Genomic DNA, 17,885 nt, shown 5'->3' on the forward strand with positions numbered 1-17,885 from the left:
ACAGAATGAGGGTACAGAGCTCCTTTGCGTGCATACATTTTTACCTTTGGCTGAAAGGATTTTACGGTAGTGAGACACCATGTGGTCGCGAATCCGGTATTGGTCAGTCAAGCGGCCAGAAGAACCAGGGCAAAAAGCTAGAACAGCAAACACACTTCATTATAACAAACTTCAAGTTGAGAATGAAACAACCAGCATGAAATTACACACAAGACAGTTCTACAATTACCAAATACAAAACAGTTTAATTTAATTGCATTTGCCATACTTATGCCTCTGTAGCTCCCTCTCCTACGTTTCCAGTTTCTGCCATGCACAAATCTCACACATTGCCTAATTTACAGGGATCCCACTAACCTTTTTGTGACAAGCCTTCTTGAACATGTATGTCTCATTACTTTAATATCTATGCCGGTGGTGTCAAGTTGTGCAGCCCTAATAATTTCCCAATACATTTTAGAACTGATGAGCAGCTGCCCAGATACCCATCTGAAACTATCAACTGGAGTTCTCCTAGTATTGTCTGAAAAATTAGCCCTCTTTGCCTGTAGAAAGACTTGGCACATATTTGATCGATTAAAGGCTGACCTCTTACAGGGTAAGATTAAGATATCTAATGCCATTAAGAATATTAAAATACCCATCTCTAAGTCAGAGGATACATTTGTGGCTACCAGCAATCAAACTACAGCTCTAGGAACTTTCCAAAATTAAGCCTGGTGTGCCCATCTAAAAAAAACAAATAGTCCAGTTCGTTCTGCAGCTAGATAATGCCACCAAGAGAGCCAAGGGTGACCACCCAGTTAAAAAGAAACCAGCATTGGCATAGCCAATAGGTCTCACTTTTGGGACCTTCTAAGTATTTAGTTATGCAGCACAATATCCTTGGTGCAACAACATTAACTGTTGCATGGTTAAACACTTATAAGGTCCCTAAGGCGAGACCTATTGGCTATGCCAATGCTTGTTGTACCTTGTTCTGGACACTAAAATTTGAGAAGGTGAGCCCAGAAGGCACGAGGTGAGCCCAGAAGGCACGATGAAGCCTAAAGGCCGACGCTGTCATCGCACCCCACCTGCGAGACATCATCAACACATCATTCAACACCGCCACCTTCCCTGAGAGCTGGAAACACGCCGAACTCAGCGCCTTACTCAAGAAACCAACAGCGGACCCCACCGAACTCAAGAACTACCGCCCCATCTCGCTCCTCCCGTTTCCAGCCAAAGTCATCGAGAAGACCGTCAACAAGCAGATGGCCGCCTTCCTCGAGACGAACGGATCCCTCGACCCCTCACAGTCCGGCTTCCGAGCCAATCACAGCACCGAGACCGCCCTCATCGCCGCCACCGATGACATCCGAGCCCTGATGGACAATGGAGAAACAGCGGCCCTCATCCTCCTAGACCTCTCCGCGGCATTCGACACGGTCTGCCACCGCACCCTAGTACAGCGCCTCAGTAACATTGGAATCCAGGACAAGGCGCTGGAATGGATCATCTCCTTCCTCGACGGAAGGACACAGAGAGTCCGCCTACCACCATACAAATCAGAAGCCTCCGAAGTCATCTGCGGCGTCCCTCAAGGATCATCTCTGAGCCCCACCCTCTTCAACGTCTACATGAGCCCCCTCGCGGCCATCGTACGCAAACACAACCTCAGCATTATCTCCTACGCCGACGACACCCAGCTGATCCTCTCCCTGACCAACGACCCCGCCTCCGCCAGAGCCAACCTGCACGAAGGGATGAAAGAGGTAGCCGAGTGGATGACGACCAGCCGCCTGAAACTGAACTCTGACAAGACGGAGGTCCTCATCCTGGGCTCTTCCCCCTCCGCCTGGGACGACTCCTGGTGGCCTCCAGCCCTGGGCACCGCACCCAAACCAACAGACCATGCACGCAACCTGGGCTTCATCCTGGACTCCTCCCTCTCCATGACCAGGCAAGTCAACAACGTCTCCTCGGCGTGCTTCAACATCCTACGCATGCTACGGAAGATCTTCCGGTGGATCCCCACCGAGACCAGGAAGACCGTCACCCAGGCCCTCGTCACCAGCCGACTGGACTACGGCAACGCCCTCTACGCCGGTACCACCGCCAAGCTCCAGAAGAGACTCCAGCGGATCCAGAACGCCTCGGCCAGACTCATCCTCGACATCCCACGAACCAGCCACATCACCGGACACCTGAGAGACCTTCACTGGCTCCCCGTCAACAAAAGAATCACCTTCCGCCTCCTCACCCACGCACACAAAGCCCTACACGACCAAGGCCCGAGCTACCTCAGCAGCCGGATCAACTTCTACGCTCCCAAACGCCACCTCCGATCAGCCAACCACGCCCTCGCCGCCGTCCCCCGCATCCGCAGAGCGACTACAGGAGGAAGGTCCTTCTCCTACCTGGCCGCCAAGACCTGGAACTCCCTCCCGACCGACCTGCGCCTGACCCAAGACCACCTCTCCTTCAGGAAGAAGCTGAAGACCTGGCTGTTCGAGCAGTAGCGGCACCCCCCCCCCCCCAGCGCCTTGAGACCCTACGGGTATGTAGCGCGCTCTATAAGTGTCACTGATTGATTGATTGATTGATTAAAGTCTTGTATTGTTCCGAATTACTTGTTGTCAGTGAGGTTCATACTGGTATTGTAAAGTGATGGCCTTGCGCGTTGGCGGTCGTGGTTTTAAGAGGTTGTTCAAGGGGTTTTAAATGGCAGACAATTTGTGTTTGTGCAATTCCGAAGGCCTTCCACTGGACTAAGCAAGGAGGCCCCGAGCTTATTCAGCAGATTGCAAGTCTCCCCTTATTGACGAAGGATCAATACAATGCGGACAAAGAACCTTGCATGCCTGTTTGAAAGCATTCAACTTGTGAAATGAAACATTTAAAAAAAGATAGAAACCTAATATGGCCTTTACATGGGCTCGTTTGCAGAAAGCATTACAAAAAGTGCTAGTTTTCAAAATTGAAAAACTTAAGAGACGAAGCAGTAAGAAGAAGAAGCTACAACCAAGTGTTTTTATTTTCGTATGTGAGTAAACAAAATTAATTGTTTAACAAAACAATATATGTTCTATATCAAGGAGGGCTTTAGAAAATCATCAAAGAAAGGCGGGTCTGGTTAACTAATGGTTTTCAACATATATCTTCATTCCAAGATGCTGAATTCACCGTGTCAATCATAAATTAATGGCCGTCTTTAAAAAAACATTGAAAGGGCTTCCATTTTATTAAGTCTACCATATTATGCATTCCAGATGGGTTATTAAACTATCGTTACCCAGCGGACCAAAAAATATGCTAAACATGTAAGCAATTTTCCATTATATCCCATGTAAATAGTGGGTGCGGCTCGAGGAAGAGGGATTGATTAGGGACTCATAAAAGAGAAAATGTGGGGGCCCCAGTTTATCAACAGCTTTGGCTGCCAGAATATTGAAAACATCATTCATTTTCCATCGTGTCTTCAGTTCATATTTTACCCCTCGTTACTCCAGATGACAGGCAATAGTATTTATTTCAAAACGTCTGCTGAAGGCTGCTTTTAAGGGTTTCCATATTGTTTTCTTGCACGTGTGCTTTATTATGCATCTTGCTTCCTGCTTAGAGTGAAGGAACTGCGAGGCCGACATCGATACGGATCACTCTTGTGCACAAAACCTGAGAACTGGATATTTTAGCAAATAAGATGCTTAAAGGCATCCAGAGCTCTGTTTACGTAAGCAGACTGAGCCAAGAACCCAACCAGCTTTTCCGTGAAATAAATCAACCTTGTTTTAATGTAAAGTTACACCCAAGAAAGATACCTTGCTGAGAGAAATCTACCTGCTCAAAACTGAGCGGTTCTGAGGGGGAAACGTACGCTCTCTTTTCATCCTACTCTTAGTTGTACAACACAGTGCAATGTCGAGTAGAAGAGTTCAAGATATGTCATTTTAATGAAAGATTTGTTTGCAGAACAAAACAGCAGAACAAACCTGAAGTCGGCCCGTGCTCTGTGCATGTATTCGGTGCGCACTGTAGACGTCCATTTCACGAAGAGGTCTGCGCTGCAACCGCCTTTGTGGTTTTTTTCTCAGGGTTTGACCATGTACGGCACAGAATTGTACAGGTCCCCTTGTTCAAACACACTCAGTAGAGCACATCACCCCACCCCCACCTCTAGTGCGTTCGTTATTTTGGGGAAAAGATTAAGACAAATCTTACTCAGTGCTTCAAATGTACTAAGTATGTATCTCTCCAAAAAATAACTATCTCGCGTACTTATATTTCCCCAACAAAACAGAAATCACAATAGCTGGCAGTGAAAGTGCTCGCGATCGCGCGCTGTGAGCGATGCGCCTAATGAGCATGACGAGGAAAGCCAGATGGCACCTCTGCTCGTAAGCGCGCGCCCGCGTGCGTACCCGCAAGCTTGAGGCCAGCAAAAGCGTGTGGTAGGACTTTGAAAAGCCCACTCACTAAATGTCTCGCCAGAGCGCCGCATGCGCTGGCTCAGGCGAGACCTAAAAAACCTGTTAATTCAGTCGTGTGCACAGGCCATGAAAGCGAGAAATGATCTTCTGCATCACTCCAGAAAAACAACCAATTGTTCTTTCTGGATGGTCCAATAGCTCAACGGTTGAAAATACTACAGGGTTTATCCAGCTATTAAGAGCACAGTATTTAATGGCCATATGTATTCAATTTCTACAAATGGAAAAGCATGGTTGTTACTCGGACTGTTAAAACATGGAGCAAGACAATCTTGAATTAATGACTACTTTGTATAATTGACTAACAGAACTTTTGAGCTGGCTTCTGGTAGAGACTTAATGTCCTCATTTCTACATGTAAATAGATGCTTTTGGTCATTAGAAGGCTTGTCCTGGCTTCACATGCATTAATATATATTGTATGCAATTACTGCTGTATGTTTGTTTCTCTAAAAATTGCAAGAGCCATATGTCCTAGCACAACAAAGCAACTGAAAAGTGGTCTGTTCTAGCCCTAACCAACCAACCTCCACTGTAATGCACGCAACTGTTGAAGGCCAGATCACTACAGCATAGGGCCAAGAGGAACATTTGATGGTGCCTATGTGATCATGTCCAAAACGCACTGCAATTTTATCCTTTTGTCAACACTGATCAGATACGAAAATATTAACTGTAAAACATATCAATATAAAATGTTTAAACCCAAGCAAAACACCACAACTGAAGCTAAATTCTGAGAGTCTGGGAATTCAATGGCTTGATGGTTGGTGCAGTATTCTAAGGTACTCAACAAATTAGAACCTGTTGAGAAGAGGGCAAATAGACTCAGAAGTCTTCCTTAAAGAAAGAGGAAATTAACTGTAATTTCAAGATAAAATGGTTGGCCGCGTGCACTGCTGCAAAACGTTTAAGCAGGTAGACTTTGTGTAGATAGATAGATACTGAACTCTGAACTGAATTCCCAGGGGCAACATAAGACTACAGATGTAACGAATTTCAGCCAATCGCCCAGTGGCAACCCGTCTGCAACCCAGCAGTTCTTCTGAAGTCTAGCCAGAGCTCTAGGAATGCCTGCTCAGCTGCATAAGCAACTTGAAGGAGTTAGAGTTGACCACAGCCTCATTAAACAGGCTGGGCTAAGAAAAAGACCAAAATCGAGAAAGACTGGCAGAGGGAAAGACATCTTAACAGAGCATTGGCAAATAACCTGATCTGACCAGTAACACAACACACATGGGCAACTACCACACAATCCTGAAACTGGCATCTAAAGTTACATCAAATCAACACCATTAAAGGTGACGACTTACCATTGCTCTTGGTACTGAAATGTCCCTTGAATGGGCTCGCCAACCCACATCTAGGAATGGTCGAGTGTTTGCTCACTTGACAAATAAAAAGACAAAATATATAATATACATTAGGAACGATAAAAGTGCATGTTAGTATGATAGACACACAGTTCAAACGTATACCATATACCGGAATAACTACACCATCTAACCCCAGTCAAAAACAAAAGGTCAACACCATTTAACCTATTAACAGGTATCTTGAAAAGCTAGTTGACACACGGAGCCTATGAACACAACATATTCAGCACAACAATCCAACAATTGAAATATCAATCTCCCTTACCATCTATTCCATATGAACACCTTTTGCAGTAATAAATACCTTATCAACTAGTCTCTAATTTCGATATGTGTCTTTCATTACAGAACTATTTTCTCCAAGGTTCTCCTTAGTTCACATAAATCAAAGATCAACCTTCTGCAATACATATATAAGTAAGCTTCATACTATCAATATTAGTATCTCTTTATCTTATCCTATCACGGGTGTTGTACACAATAACAATCATGAGGAAAATTTAAATATTTTAAACCCTTTTGGTGTTCTTTTACCACACACACCACTATTTCCCCTTTCCCTTCACTTATTTACATCTTTCTCTTTTCTTCTTTCTTTTCTTCTCACCCTCACCCTTTCTCTCTTCTCTTTTCTTTCCTCTTTCTCTTTCTTCATTTTCTTCCCTCTCTTTCCTATTTTTTCTATTCATGTATCACTTGAATAAAGTTACTACTTATATTATAGAATAAATGTTGTTAGAGTAAAGAATCGTTTTTCAGACAAACTCAGCACTCTCAATCACTGTCATAGCACAGAAATGTATGTATAATAATTATTGTTTTAATTAATTCTCTAGATTTGTTGTGGCTACTCCTGACGAAGGCACTCAGTGCCGAAACGCGCGTCGTGAAGTATTCTCACTTTGCCACTATTTGTAACATATTTTGTTGATTTGTATCATTGGAAAATTCATTTTTAGTACTTATTGCTATTTTATTATATGTGATTTTATACGCCTTTTTTATTAAAACTGTGAATTGCATTTATTGTTTGTATTTTTCATTTCTGTGCTTTATTAATTTGAACTGTTAGTCTTAAACATTGAGTAAACAGACCATTTAAAATGGGGTCCAAGGGATATATATTTTAAAGACCCACACCTGATTTTATCCCCAGCACCAACTGAATGTATAACACACGAAATACAGGGGGTCTAACAGCCAGATTAGAGAGGCTACACTATCGATACTGAGTCAACAAGATCTCAAAATATCTTTAACTCACATACATAACGTATTAATAAAGATGAAGAAAGAAAAGGCTAACACTACATGCATAAAAAAGACCGGTACATCATTGATTATTCACAAAATGGCTGATTAATCCACAACAGATTGTAAAGGGTTTCCATCAAATTAGACTCAATGATCAGTCATATCATTTGACCAAACCCATGTGCAAATGAAGCTGGTCCCCTGATCAGTGGGACACTCAGCTCCGCACCTTATTGTTGTATCAGGATTTGATCCACCAAATACACAAACTGTCCATAATGACTGATCTTTTAATGGTAAAGATAGAAAAAATAGTGCAACGAACAAAGAAGTGATTTAAAATAGGATGGAATGTCCTCCTTTTAAATACTTTATTATGCGGACTGGACACACCTCCTAATTAAAAAATAGAACAGTGCAAAAGAAGACAGTGACAATTATCTGTCTACATAAGGGCCAACATGTTTCTGCCTAACGGGTATTTAATCCCTTGGCATTCGTCAGGGCCTCTGTTCGTATAATAGTTGCACTCCTAATAGTGAAATATAGAATTCACCACCATCACCAAGAACAAATTAAAGTAAAAATGGTTCGGAACGGTACAATCACAGACGGAAAATATCCATATACAGGGGCCTGCCAGAGGGGGCTGAGGGAATCTACTCAGTCTTTCTTGATGGGGCTATTCACTGTGCTCCTTGCAAACGACCATCCTGAGTTCCAACTAGAAGACATCCACAGAGTTGGCTGGTTGAAACCCAGAGATTCTTGAGGGATGAAAGGCATTTTTGCTAAATTTCACAGCTTCAAAGCAGAATGTCCTCTGAGCCCTGAGACGCAGAGACTAGACCTTGGTTCAAAGATTTGGTTGTTCGCTGTACCAAGGTATCATTCCTGTTATGCTTTTAAGATGGCAGCAGTTCCAATCTATCACCGTTTGGCATCTGCGTGAAGTGTCCAAATAAAGACACCACATCAAAGACAGGGTAAGAGGGCGCGGATCCAAGGCATTCTACTTCAGGAGGGACAGTAAGATCCATGTAACCCCCTTCAATGTGCCATAAGACGACACTACCAGAGCCAATCTTCAAAGTCAATCATCTACCTATAAAGTGGAATCTAGATGTGAAAGAAGACCATAAACCAGGGGGAATCAAACAGCAGCTAGATTCACCAAACACACTGTATCAGCAAACCACCAGTTGACTTATTGTATTGGGCATTACACCTCTGGTGTAAAAGAAAGGGGCGGGCATTCTCAGCTAGAATTGACTTCACTCAATTCCTGGCCAGATGTCAGCATGGGTGGGAATGAACAACCACTTCTATTTTCTTGCTTTCTTTTGTAATTACACTTGAGGCTGGTGCCCGGGCATCTGCAGTACAATTGTGACCTGCTATACTCAGACCTATATCGTTTGTTTCTACATGAGGGGCTCAATCTTGAGCACTGGCTCAAGCCCCTTATTGTTACTGCTATCCTTTTTAATACCTATGGTTTGATTCACAAGGGTTCTAGGAATCGACTCTTGGGGGGGGGGGGGAGGGGAAGGTGGTATGGGGGAGTACACAAAGGTTGTCTGCATCATCAAGTTATCTTCTGTACTAGACTGCATCACATGAAATGGATATACGAAGACGAATGCTAGCTAGTCCGGGTGGCTTATCTCCTCATCATAGATATCCTGCATCTTTTGACAGTTAAAATAGTATCACTCAATGTTGAAGGATTAATTTTCCTCAATATGAAGACTAAAAACTGGCAAGATTTTTGGGGTGAAGCGGTGATTTGATGTCATAGCTATAAAGGAATCACACTTTTGATGGCCAGATAAGCCACACCTTTAACATAAGCACTACTCCATAACTTGCAGCTTATCAGCTTGAACAAAGCACAAAGCTATTACCCTGTTTTTACACAGATTCCCGAATGTCATCCCTATAGCCAGTAGAAAAGAAGTTTCAATCTCTATGGTGCATATTTCCAACACCAGTCAAGAAAAAATTATTTCTTCCTTCTTCAGCGCCATGCTGGACTTTGTCAAGGGAAATATAGTGTACACAGGGGAATTTAACCTGGTGTGGAATGCTAAGAAAGACTGGTCAGGGACATCAATGGTACACTCCATGCCTTCTCGAAAACCCGCAATACCACACTTCATGACCTGTTTGAGAAACCCATGGCATTAACACCATGCACATCAGCGAGAACACACATTTTTCTCTTTCACATCCAGCAGAGGTATTCACAAAAAGATTATGCTTGGTGAACAATAATCCTTCAAAGTAACTCAAACCAGGCACCAATTACACTTTCTTTGAACTGGGCCTTCAAACGCTGCCCTTGGGGAGGTGGGTATTTACCCCCATCATTGCATCATGATTGATCTGGTTTGGAGGAGGAATTGCAGACTCACATAAAGGAGTACCCACACAGAAGAGTACTTTAAATTGAATAGTTCAAGGGAGTTTAGCCACTTGTTTACCTGGGAAGTGTCCAAGTCAGTGCTATACAGCACCTGTATGGAGATCATATCTAACCTAAAGAATCTGAGACAGGTAGAAAATAACCATATCGAGAGAGAGCTCCATAATGTATAGCACGATTATAGGTCCACGCTCACCTTTCATCTTCTTGAGAGGGTAAGCTCAAAATGAAGCTGTGAACAAGACAGAGCTCATTCTATTCCATATTAAAAACAAATACATTTCATCAGGTCAACTAAGTGTGGGGCCCCTTCTTACTAGATTGCTGAGGCAGACGCTTGAGAGTGGGTGTTTAGGCAACATGCAATCCTCTATGGGGCAGACTCTTACTGCAGAAGAGGATAAACTGGAGGCCTTCTGGGCTTTCTATGCCGCCTCCTACTAGCCTGCCTCATTCCTCGAATAGGAACAAGTAACTTACTTATCATTAATACCACTTGAAGGGTCTGAACCCTGGACCAGTGATAGGCACTCAACCCCCTAACTCTATCTCGGAGATTTAGGTGGCTATTAAGTCCATCAGGCTTCATAAAGCTCCAAACACAGGCATCTTTACCAGCAGCTTCAATAAAACTTTTTCTAACTGTCTATCACAACACCTAAGAGAGCTCTTCGACATGATGGCGACTTGAAGGAAAGTGACTTCCTCAATGGGTACAGCCACCATCTCTCTTAAACTTAAGCAGGGTAAAAATCCCAAATTAAGCTTCCTATCAATCCACTGTTCATCAAAAGACTCAACTAGAGTAAGTTAGCATCGATCCATTTGCTACCCTGGTTAGGAGAAAGATCAGATTGGACATTATGGGCAACGGACAAACTGGTCACACGTGGATTGAGCGGTAATAGTCAGAACTCCACAAGTCCTGATTTTGAAGTCTAAGCAGGATAGACCCACACACTGCTAAAAAAAGTTCTGGTCTGATTTCAAGCCCATTACCACACACCCCATGCACTTTAACCAAGCCTTTTCACCTGTGTCAATGCCTGGCCCGTAGGAAAAGTGGCTTACAGGAGATTGTCTCACAATTATGGCCATGCTTCATAATAGTGAGATACTACCTTTGATGCCACTAGGTGCATCTTTTTGGTCGATGGCTCAGAAGGATTCCATTATGCCCAACCGAGACACTGGGTTTTGATCATCTTTGTTAAGGTGCCACTTACTCAGAGGCTCTTGTACTATTTCACAAACTAACCACTAATTGTGCCGCAGGCCACGTTCAACCTGCTGAACACTATACTCACTGAACTTATTTGGGGGACCAGTAGAAGACGTATAAGCTTAAAGAAGCTACAAGTAGGCACACGAATGGGAGGCCTGGGTGTCCCGGATTTGCGAGCATACTACTATGCAAGCCAATTACAGTGGTTATCATATTGGACGGCGGGGCGCAATCTGCAGGAAATAGGACTCACGGTGGCAGACATCGACAATGGTGCATCCCATAAGCTATTATTACCTGGTAGCAGACCACCGAGAGACCTTACCCCACTGTTGGCCACTGCACTTCGCTGCTGGAAGGCGGCGCTACACTACACACAGGCAGCCCCGGCATATGCAGGTAACATTCCTTTGTTGGGGATCCCACTACCGGGAGACACAATCACGAAACGCAAGCTGAAGCCCTGGTTGGAAGCAGGGGTTAGCACGTGTCAGATCTGTTCGGTGATGGAATACTATTAGACCATGATACCTTTGTAAACGAAACTGGGGTCCCGGCATACTTATACATACTACATGCTGCACTGCTGAGGTACATAAAAACGCACTGGGCCCCGCAAAGGCAAGAACCTCTTACCAACGATCTGGTCAAGATGATGTATTATATGGGGAGAGGTAGACATCTTATAAGATGGATCTATACAGGCATCAGCTCGCACACGAAAGCCGCTCTTGACACACTGAGGACTGTATCGGTGGGAGACATAGATAGAGACATAACAGATAAAGAATGGGCAAAGATACTGGACCATCCAAGGACGACTTCGAGGAACACGAAGTTCAAATTCATACAGACAATGGTATTGCACCAAGCTTATCTTACTCCACATAAATTAGACCGAATGTTCCCCCATACCCAACATTATTGCCCGAGATGCTTGCTTGAAGGAGCGCACCTAATGCACATGCTATGGTCCTGTCCAAAAGTGTGGGGATATTGGGACACTGTCAGGCAAAGAACAGGGGAAGCGGCAAACCGGAAAATACAGAATACACTAGATGAATGTATCTTAGGACTCCATAAACAAGTCTCAAAACATAAAGTGCAATACCGCTTTATAGATTTAGCGCCCATCTTAGCTATACGTAATATAACTATGAGATGGAAATCGCGGAGACCCCCAGATGTACAGACATGGCACACGGAATTATTGCGATGGGGCACTGCGGAGAGCGCGGCACTAAAGAAGAACTCAAGGCACTAAAGAAGAACTCAAGGGACTGCGAAAAACACCAATAGCGCTGGAATGGGATGTAATGCTGGAAGCCATAAAATCAGTAGACGAAGTCTAAGACCCTAAGTAGAGTGTAAAATTGTCCACGCAGAAGGGTACCTAAGTCTTGTCAACAGTGCATGGACAGGGAGATGTATTATAAGCACACATGGATTCGACAAGAGTATATAAAAGAAGATGCAAAATGCGCAGGATACAGACATACACGTGAGACTGGGGAGGGGTGGGAGGGGTGAGTTGGGGACTGTTTATTGTATTAATGTAACAATGCATTACCATCAATGGGGATTGCTATCCCAAAAGAGATATGACTTGCTACACTTATTATGTAGACCACATCAGTGCAACTATATTGCAACAGGACTGTATCGTGAATATGTAAATTTGATATATGAAAGGACTAATACTGCTGCAACTATGTAACATGATGGTATGTGATATAAAAGATCTGAAACCAATAAAATATGTTTAAAAAAAAAAAAAAGGTGCCTCTTACTCAGGATCTGACTCATCTTGAAAATTTGAGTAATTGGCTAGGCATTATCTCAGCCATTGATACAATTTTATTGGAAAATGCCTCTCCAGTGCATAATCCTTACACGTGAAAATGGGCTGCAACTCTGGTAGGTGAAATGGAGAAGTACTGAGGGATGTGTCTTTGGCAGGACTCAGTGCAAAGTTCTTTAACTACCTTGGGAAGAGAGGCTCATTACAAAGGGATATTTGACCATTACCTCTGCCAAGCTAAACAACACAGAATGGGCGCTCTGTTGGAGGAATGTGGTCTTTTGGGAGATGTCGGGCATATCTGTTTGGGATTGTCCCCATATCCAACCTTTCTGGACAGAAAACTTGGCAGCTATGAAAACAGTGTTGGGATACTCCATCCCTCTGATGTACCGTTCCTTCTTTTGGGCTTCGGCTTTCCTTCCACAGTGGACCAGACAGTACTGATTACATACTCATGCAGAGCTGCCTGTGGGCTGCAAATGTTACCCTAGCACTGGAGGAAGAACCACTACCCATCTCCCATTGGCACCAAAGGCAGTGGAGAGTGATGGCAATTAAGCTCTCTAGTAAAACTGGTATAGGGATTTTCAAGGAACATGGTGCCTCCCCCCTACTGTCTGACTGACAGGTTGTTTGGTCGTCTTTTGTGTTCGAGCCCTGAATTTGTTTACCTATTCATGTCCTAACAAGGACAGGTAATTCATGGCAACATAACTGGTAATTAGGCGATGTGCACTTCAGTCACTGCTCCTAGTCCACTCCCCTGCACTTATCAGAGTAGATCTCCTCCATTACAGCTGAGGCCATTACACGATGGCTGGGTTGGTTTGGGAGGAATAGTTGGAAATGTCACATTACACAGGAAGGCAGAACATTAGAGCAATGGCTATGCCATTTTCAGGCTTCGTCCATGCATGCGGTAGACATGAAGGATGCTCTTCAAGGGTCTAGAATGCATTATTATGTCCTCACAGGTCTGATACAGTGAAGCTCCTCTAATTGCTGGGCTTGCCCTTCAGCTGAAAAAGCATCTGACATTTAGGGCCTCCTTCAGAGAACGGGAGCAACAGAACAGCTGCTCAAAGAAATGGACAGATGTCTCTTGCCGCTCCTTGCGATTCCCTGCTCTCTTTTAGAGTGTGGGGATCACAATTTCCCTGCTGCTGAGCCAGAAGGAAATTGGTGAAAACCCTTGCTGTTGGAGGCAGGGATTCAGGATGATTGTGGAAGAGGGGTTGTCCTGTTTTAGCATAAGCAATAGAATTAAGTGGCACCAGACATATACCCATGCTACACCACTGTAGAAACACTATCACCAATTCTTCACGACAGGACTAGAACAAGATCTGAGAAGTATCCTGATCTTTTGAACTCCAACACCACCAGCCTTAACACAAAAACAACCTCCCCGGATCCATAATTAACTTGAATACCTGCTTACCCTGGCTCCTCATAAAGCTAACAGAGCCACCAGACCGGAAGAGCTCAGTTTCACCAAACGCCACTGCAAAGCAACTTGAAAGCAGAGGGAGACGAAGTCAGAATGACACCTACATGAGCACCTACAAATCCACCCTCAAATGCTAGCATTAACAAATCAGAGCGACTTAATGTTCTGTGTTCACCAACATCGAAAAAAGCACCAACAGCAACAAGGAAATCTTTGCCTCAGAGAAAGACTTCACCTATCCAGCAGCAAGTTCCACCAGTGTAACCCCCTCTCAGGACCTCTGCACCCAGCTGTCCCTATTCTTCATCAACAAGATCACTAGCATCTATGAAAACATCAAGGCCTAACTGGACCTTACCACCTTTGCAGCCCTCCTACCTATCTCTACCAACACCCAAAGAACCACTCTGACCCCCTGGCCCCCCACCACCACTCCAGAAACTGCAACGACAATGCAGTCCAGACAATACAAAGCACCATCAGACCCCTACTCTCATCACGTCTTCAGCAAATTACTGGACCCTGTCAGCACAGCTCTCACCGTGATCTTGAATGACTCAATTACAGCCACCTACCTGGACGCCTGGAAACACACAATAGTACTTCTCCCCTTCAAGAAACCCTCAGCAGACCTGAAGTGTGAGAAGTTGGCCTGGTATATGATGCTCACTAGTTAAAGTGATCACCTTGTACCATGCCAAGCAACCCTTATGGTGTGGTTGTACGTCAACCTTTTCGGACTAGCTGCCCTAGTGGTAGCGTAGGCTAAGCAGTCTTTGAGGCTAAACTCGTGAAGTGTGTTAAGCCAGCTGTTTTACCAAATGCAACCCCCTTTTATACCAATGAAAGGACACCACACTGATATATATTCAAAATATATAAGTATTTATTTCTCAAAGTAACCCCTAGTCTCTTTATGAGCACAGGAGCACAAATCGTCAAACAAGATTACAGTAGAATACACAGAAGTTGCACTTTATATGGATAGGCCCTGGTGGCCACTCAAACCATATACTAAAACAGTGGTATAAGTACCACGAACAGAAAAGGGAAAAGGCCTAGGGCCTCTAGAATCGCTGGGCCTACAAGGAGCTAACTTCAGTTAGTGACCAGGAGGTCCACGGGTGGCGTGTGCAGAGCAAATAGTCACACGCGTGCTCCCATAGGTTTCAATGGGTGCGTAAAAAGTACAAAGTTACTGCAAAGAGGATCTTCCGGGTGGACTAGGAACTCAAGATTTGGAACACAGGCACTAGAGATGTAATACTACACTTGGGCACAGGAGTGCCAGCTTTACCTCACCCACAGGAAGCGGGTGCATAGGCCTTGAAGTGCGTCGGGTTTCTTCTATCTGTTCCGTGGAGCCTGAAGACAAAGATGCTGCAGGCGGTCGGTCCGGGAGAGATGCAGTGGATCCAAGGGTGGATCGGAGATGTTGAAGACCTGTAAGCAGAGGGGACAGTGTTCACAGTCACTAGCCAGTGACCAGCGTGGCACCAGGTGGGTACCAGGCAATGTCGGGTGCAAACAGGAAGAAAGGTGTAGCTTGTCTCTGCAGCCACGTGGTCCCTGGAGGTCGACGACGTCCAGGAGTCGGTTCACGAGCTGTCCCACGCAGGCTCTCGCTGTCGGCGGTGTCGGCGACTTGATCGAAGCAAACAAGCCTTGGCAAAAGCAATTGTTGTAGGAGATGAAATAAGCTGATGGTTCTGACCAGCAAGGTCAGAAGGACTGCTCCTTTGGAGGGGAGCAAGGGCCAGTCTGGAGCAACCAGACCAGCGGTGTATTTCGTAGAGTTCGTCGCCAAGATGGCTACTAGCCAGCGGGCCAGCAACCGGTTAGGCGCGTCGAGTGGCAAAATGCAGAAGGGCCCCACGCAGATCGTGGAGATGCTGGAGGGCTCACCTTTGGTGCAGATGCTGCTCGGGTGTTGGGCTTCTCAGCTCCCAAAGCACAACTTGGAGGGAGCCTCGGTTGTTGCACTTGTCAGCTTGTCGTGGTCGTTTCAAGATGGCTGGCTCCACGTGTCTCGGTGCCTCCACGGGTCTCCTCTTTTCAGGGACTGTGGATCGGGCGGTGAGAGGTCTGGAGGTCCAGGTCTTGTCAGTCTCTGGGCTCGGGCTCTGGCGGGAGGCGGCGGCAAAGCAGACGTTGATTCGCTGGATGGTGCTTGCGTTAGCAAGGTGGTCACTCCCTGACCACAGGGGAGATTGGCTTCAGTCCTCTGTGCGGCAGAGCGTCGAAGTTCCCGTCTTCTTCTTAGTGTTAAGTTGATTCCAGGATGTCTGAAGTCTTAGGACACAGCTCCTACCTTTAAGCGGATTCTAGGGGCCGGACTACCTGCTAGGTCCCTCCCTATGGGTGGGACCAGGAAGGGGGGTGGTTACACCCCCAATCCTTTGTCCAGCTCGCCCCAGGCCCGGGACTGGTGTGCCCCAGGACCGGTTTGAACTGGCATATGCACCGAGGCTCCTTGTGAGCCACAGGCATGTCTGGTTTCTTTCAAGCCCTACCTGACCAATACACAAAATCCTGTCTGGGGTGGTGCATGCACCTCCCCTGGCAGGAAACCCTTTGTCCACACCTCCCAAGCTGGAAGGACTCCCAGCAGCAGGAGGGCAGACTTGTGTCTGTGGTGGCAGCGTCCATTTTGTGGAGCTGAGGCTATGTCTGATTTTACCCGGGTTTCAGGTACTGTACATGTCGTGTCCCTCTAGAAGGGTGGAATGCTAACCCCGTCGCCAGAATTGGCGAGGGGTTAGTATTCCAATTCGTATGACACCTTACTCGACATGTTTTGATAAAGCCAAACCAAAGATAGCATTTAACCGCGAGGTTCATAATGCACTTAAGAGTATATGGTATGACGATATCTGGAAACAGTAGAAGGAAGTTGTTCCGACCACTGCAGACAGGCTCAGCTCATGCCAGAGCACCATCTCACATGGAACCAAGCACTCTGCCTTCAGGATTGTTAAGGCCTGCCATAGGAGTGACTTATAGGTTGCCATGTGTCCCATTTAAGGTTAGGTATAGGTATACTACACCTAAGTAAGAGGTGATTACACCAACTTACCCCAGCTGAGTGATCAGCCAGTTGTGTCAAATTGTTAGGCCAAGCCTGGGGTGGCATAATACATGCTTCAGCCCCTGGCAGGCCTTGGGTACACCAATGCCCTGGGTACCTAGTGTACACTGGTACAGGGGCTGACAGGGTGATCCACTTCCAATTGGTTATGCACCTAGGGTGCATAGTTTTAATTTAGTAGAGAGAACAGCAGGCTGGGGGTCTGATTGGCAGGCCCACAGCCTCAATATGTCAAAAACCAGTGAAGCAAAAAGCAAAAATTTGGGGTGACCATAGGATAGCAGACCCTACTCTCCTACATGAAGACACTACCCAATTACCAGCCTATCTCCCTGCTGCCCTGCCTGGATGAAATAATGGAAAGATAATAAAGAAACACCTAACAACCCACCTCACTGACTACACCTCTTCGACACCACTCAATCTGGATTCAGATCCAACCACAGTACAGAGACAGCCCTCATTGTCACCACAGATGACATCTGGATGATCACGGACAGAGGTGACTACACGGCCCTCATCCTACTGGATCTTTGTGCAGCCATCAACACTGTCTCCCATCCCATTCTTATTCAACAACTGCACAAATCGGCATCCAAGGTCCTGTAGCACTTCGCTGGATTTATATCTTCTTGATCGCCGCACCCTGACAGTTAGCCTGACCCCCATCACCTCAGAAACCATCAACTTCATCTGTGGAGTTAGATAAGGATATTCATTCAGCTAGTGGTGTAACAAAACTTGAGGGGGCCCCCCTGCAAGGTACATTGAGGGGCCCCTGCTCCAAA

At 45.5% G+C, this 17,885-nt stretch overlaps 1 protein-coding gene across 1 annotated transcript in view; it reads right to left on the reverse strand.

The window, feature by feature from the left end:
* Positions 1–17,885, reverse strand: part of SPATA7 (spermatogenesis associated 7) — a 517,137-nt gene that overhangs the window by 344,662 nt on the left and 154,590 nt on the right. The window contains exons 3-4 of the mRNA XM_085627838.1: positions 5,786–5,860; positions 45–137 (exon numbers count right to left, since the gene is read on the reverse strand). Coding sequence (XP_085483964.1) covers positions 45–137; positions 5,786–5,860 — 168 coding nt within the window. The remainder of the gene's footprint in view (positions 1–44; positions 138–5,785; positions 5,861–17,885) is intronic.

Source organism: Triturus cristatus, chromosome 9 (assembly GCF_964204655.1).
Source record: "Triturus cristatus chromosome 9, aTriCri1.1, whole genome shotgun sequence".
NCBI lineage: Eukaryota > Metazoa > Chordata > Amphibia > Caudata > Salamandridae > Triturus > Triturus cristatus.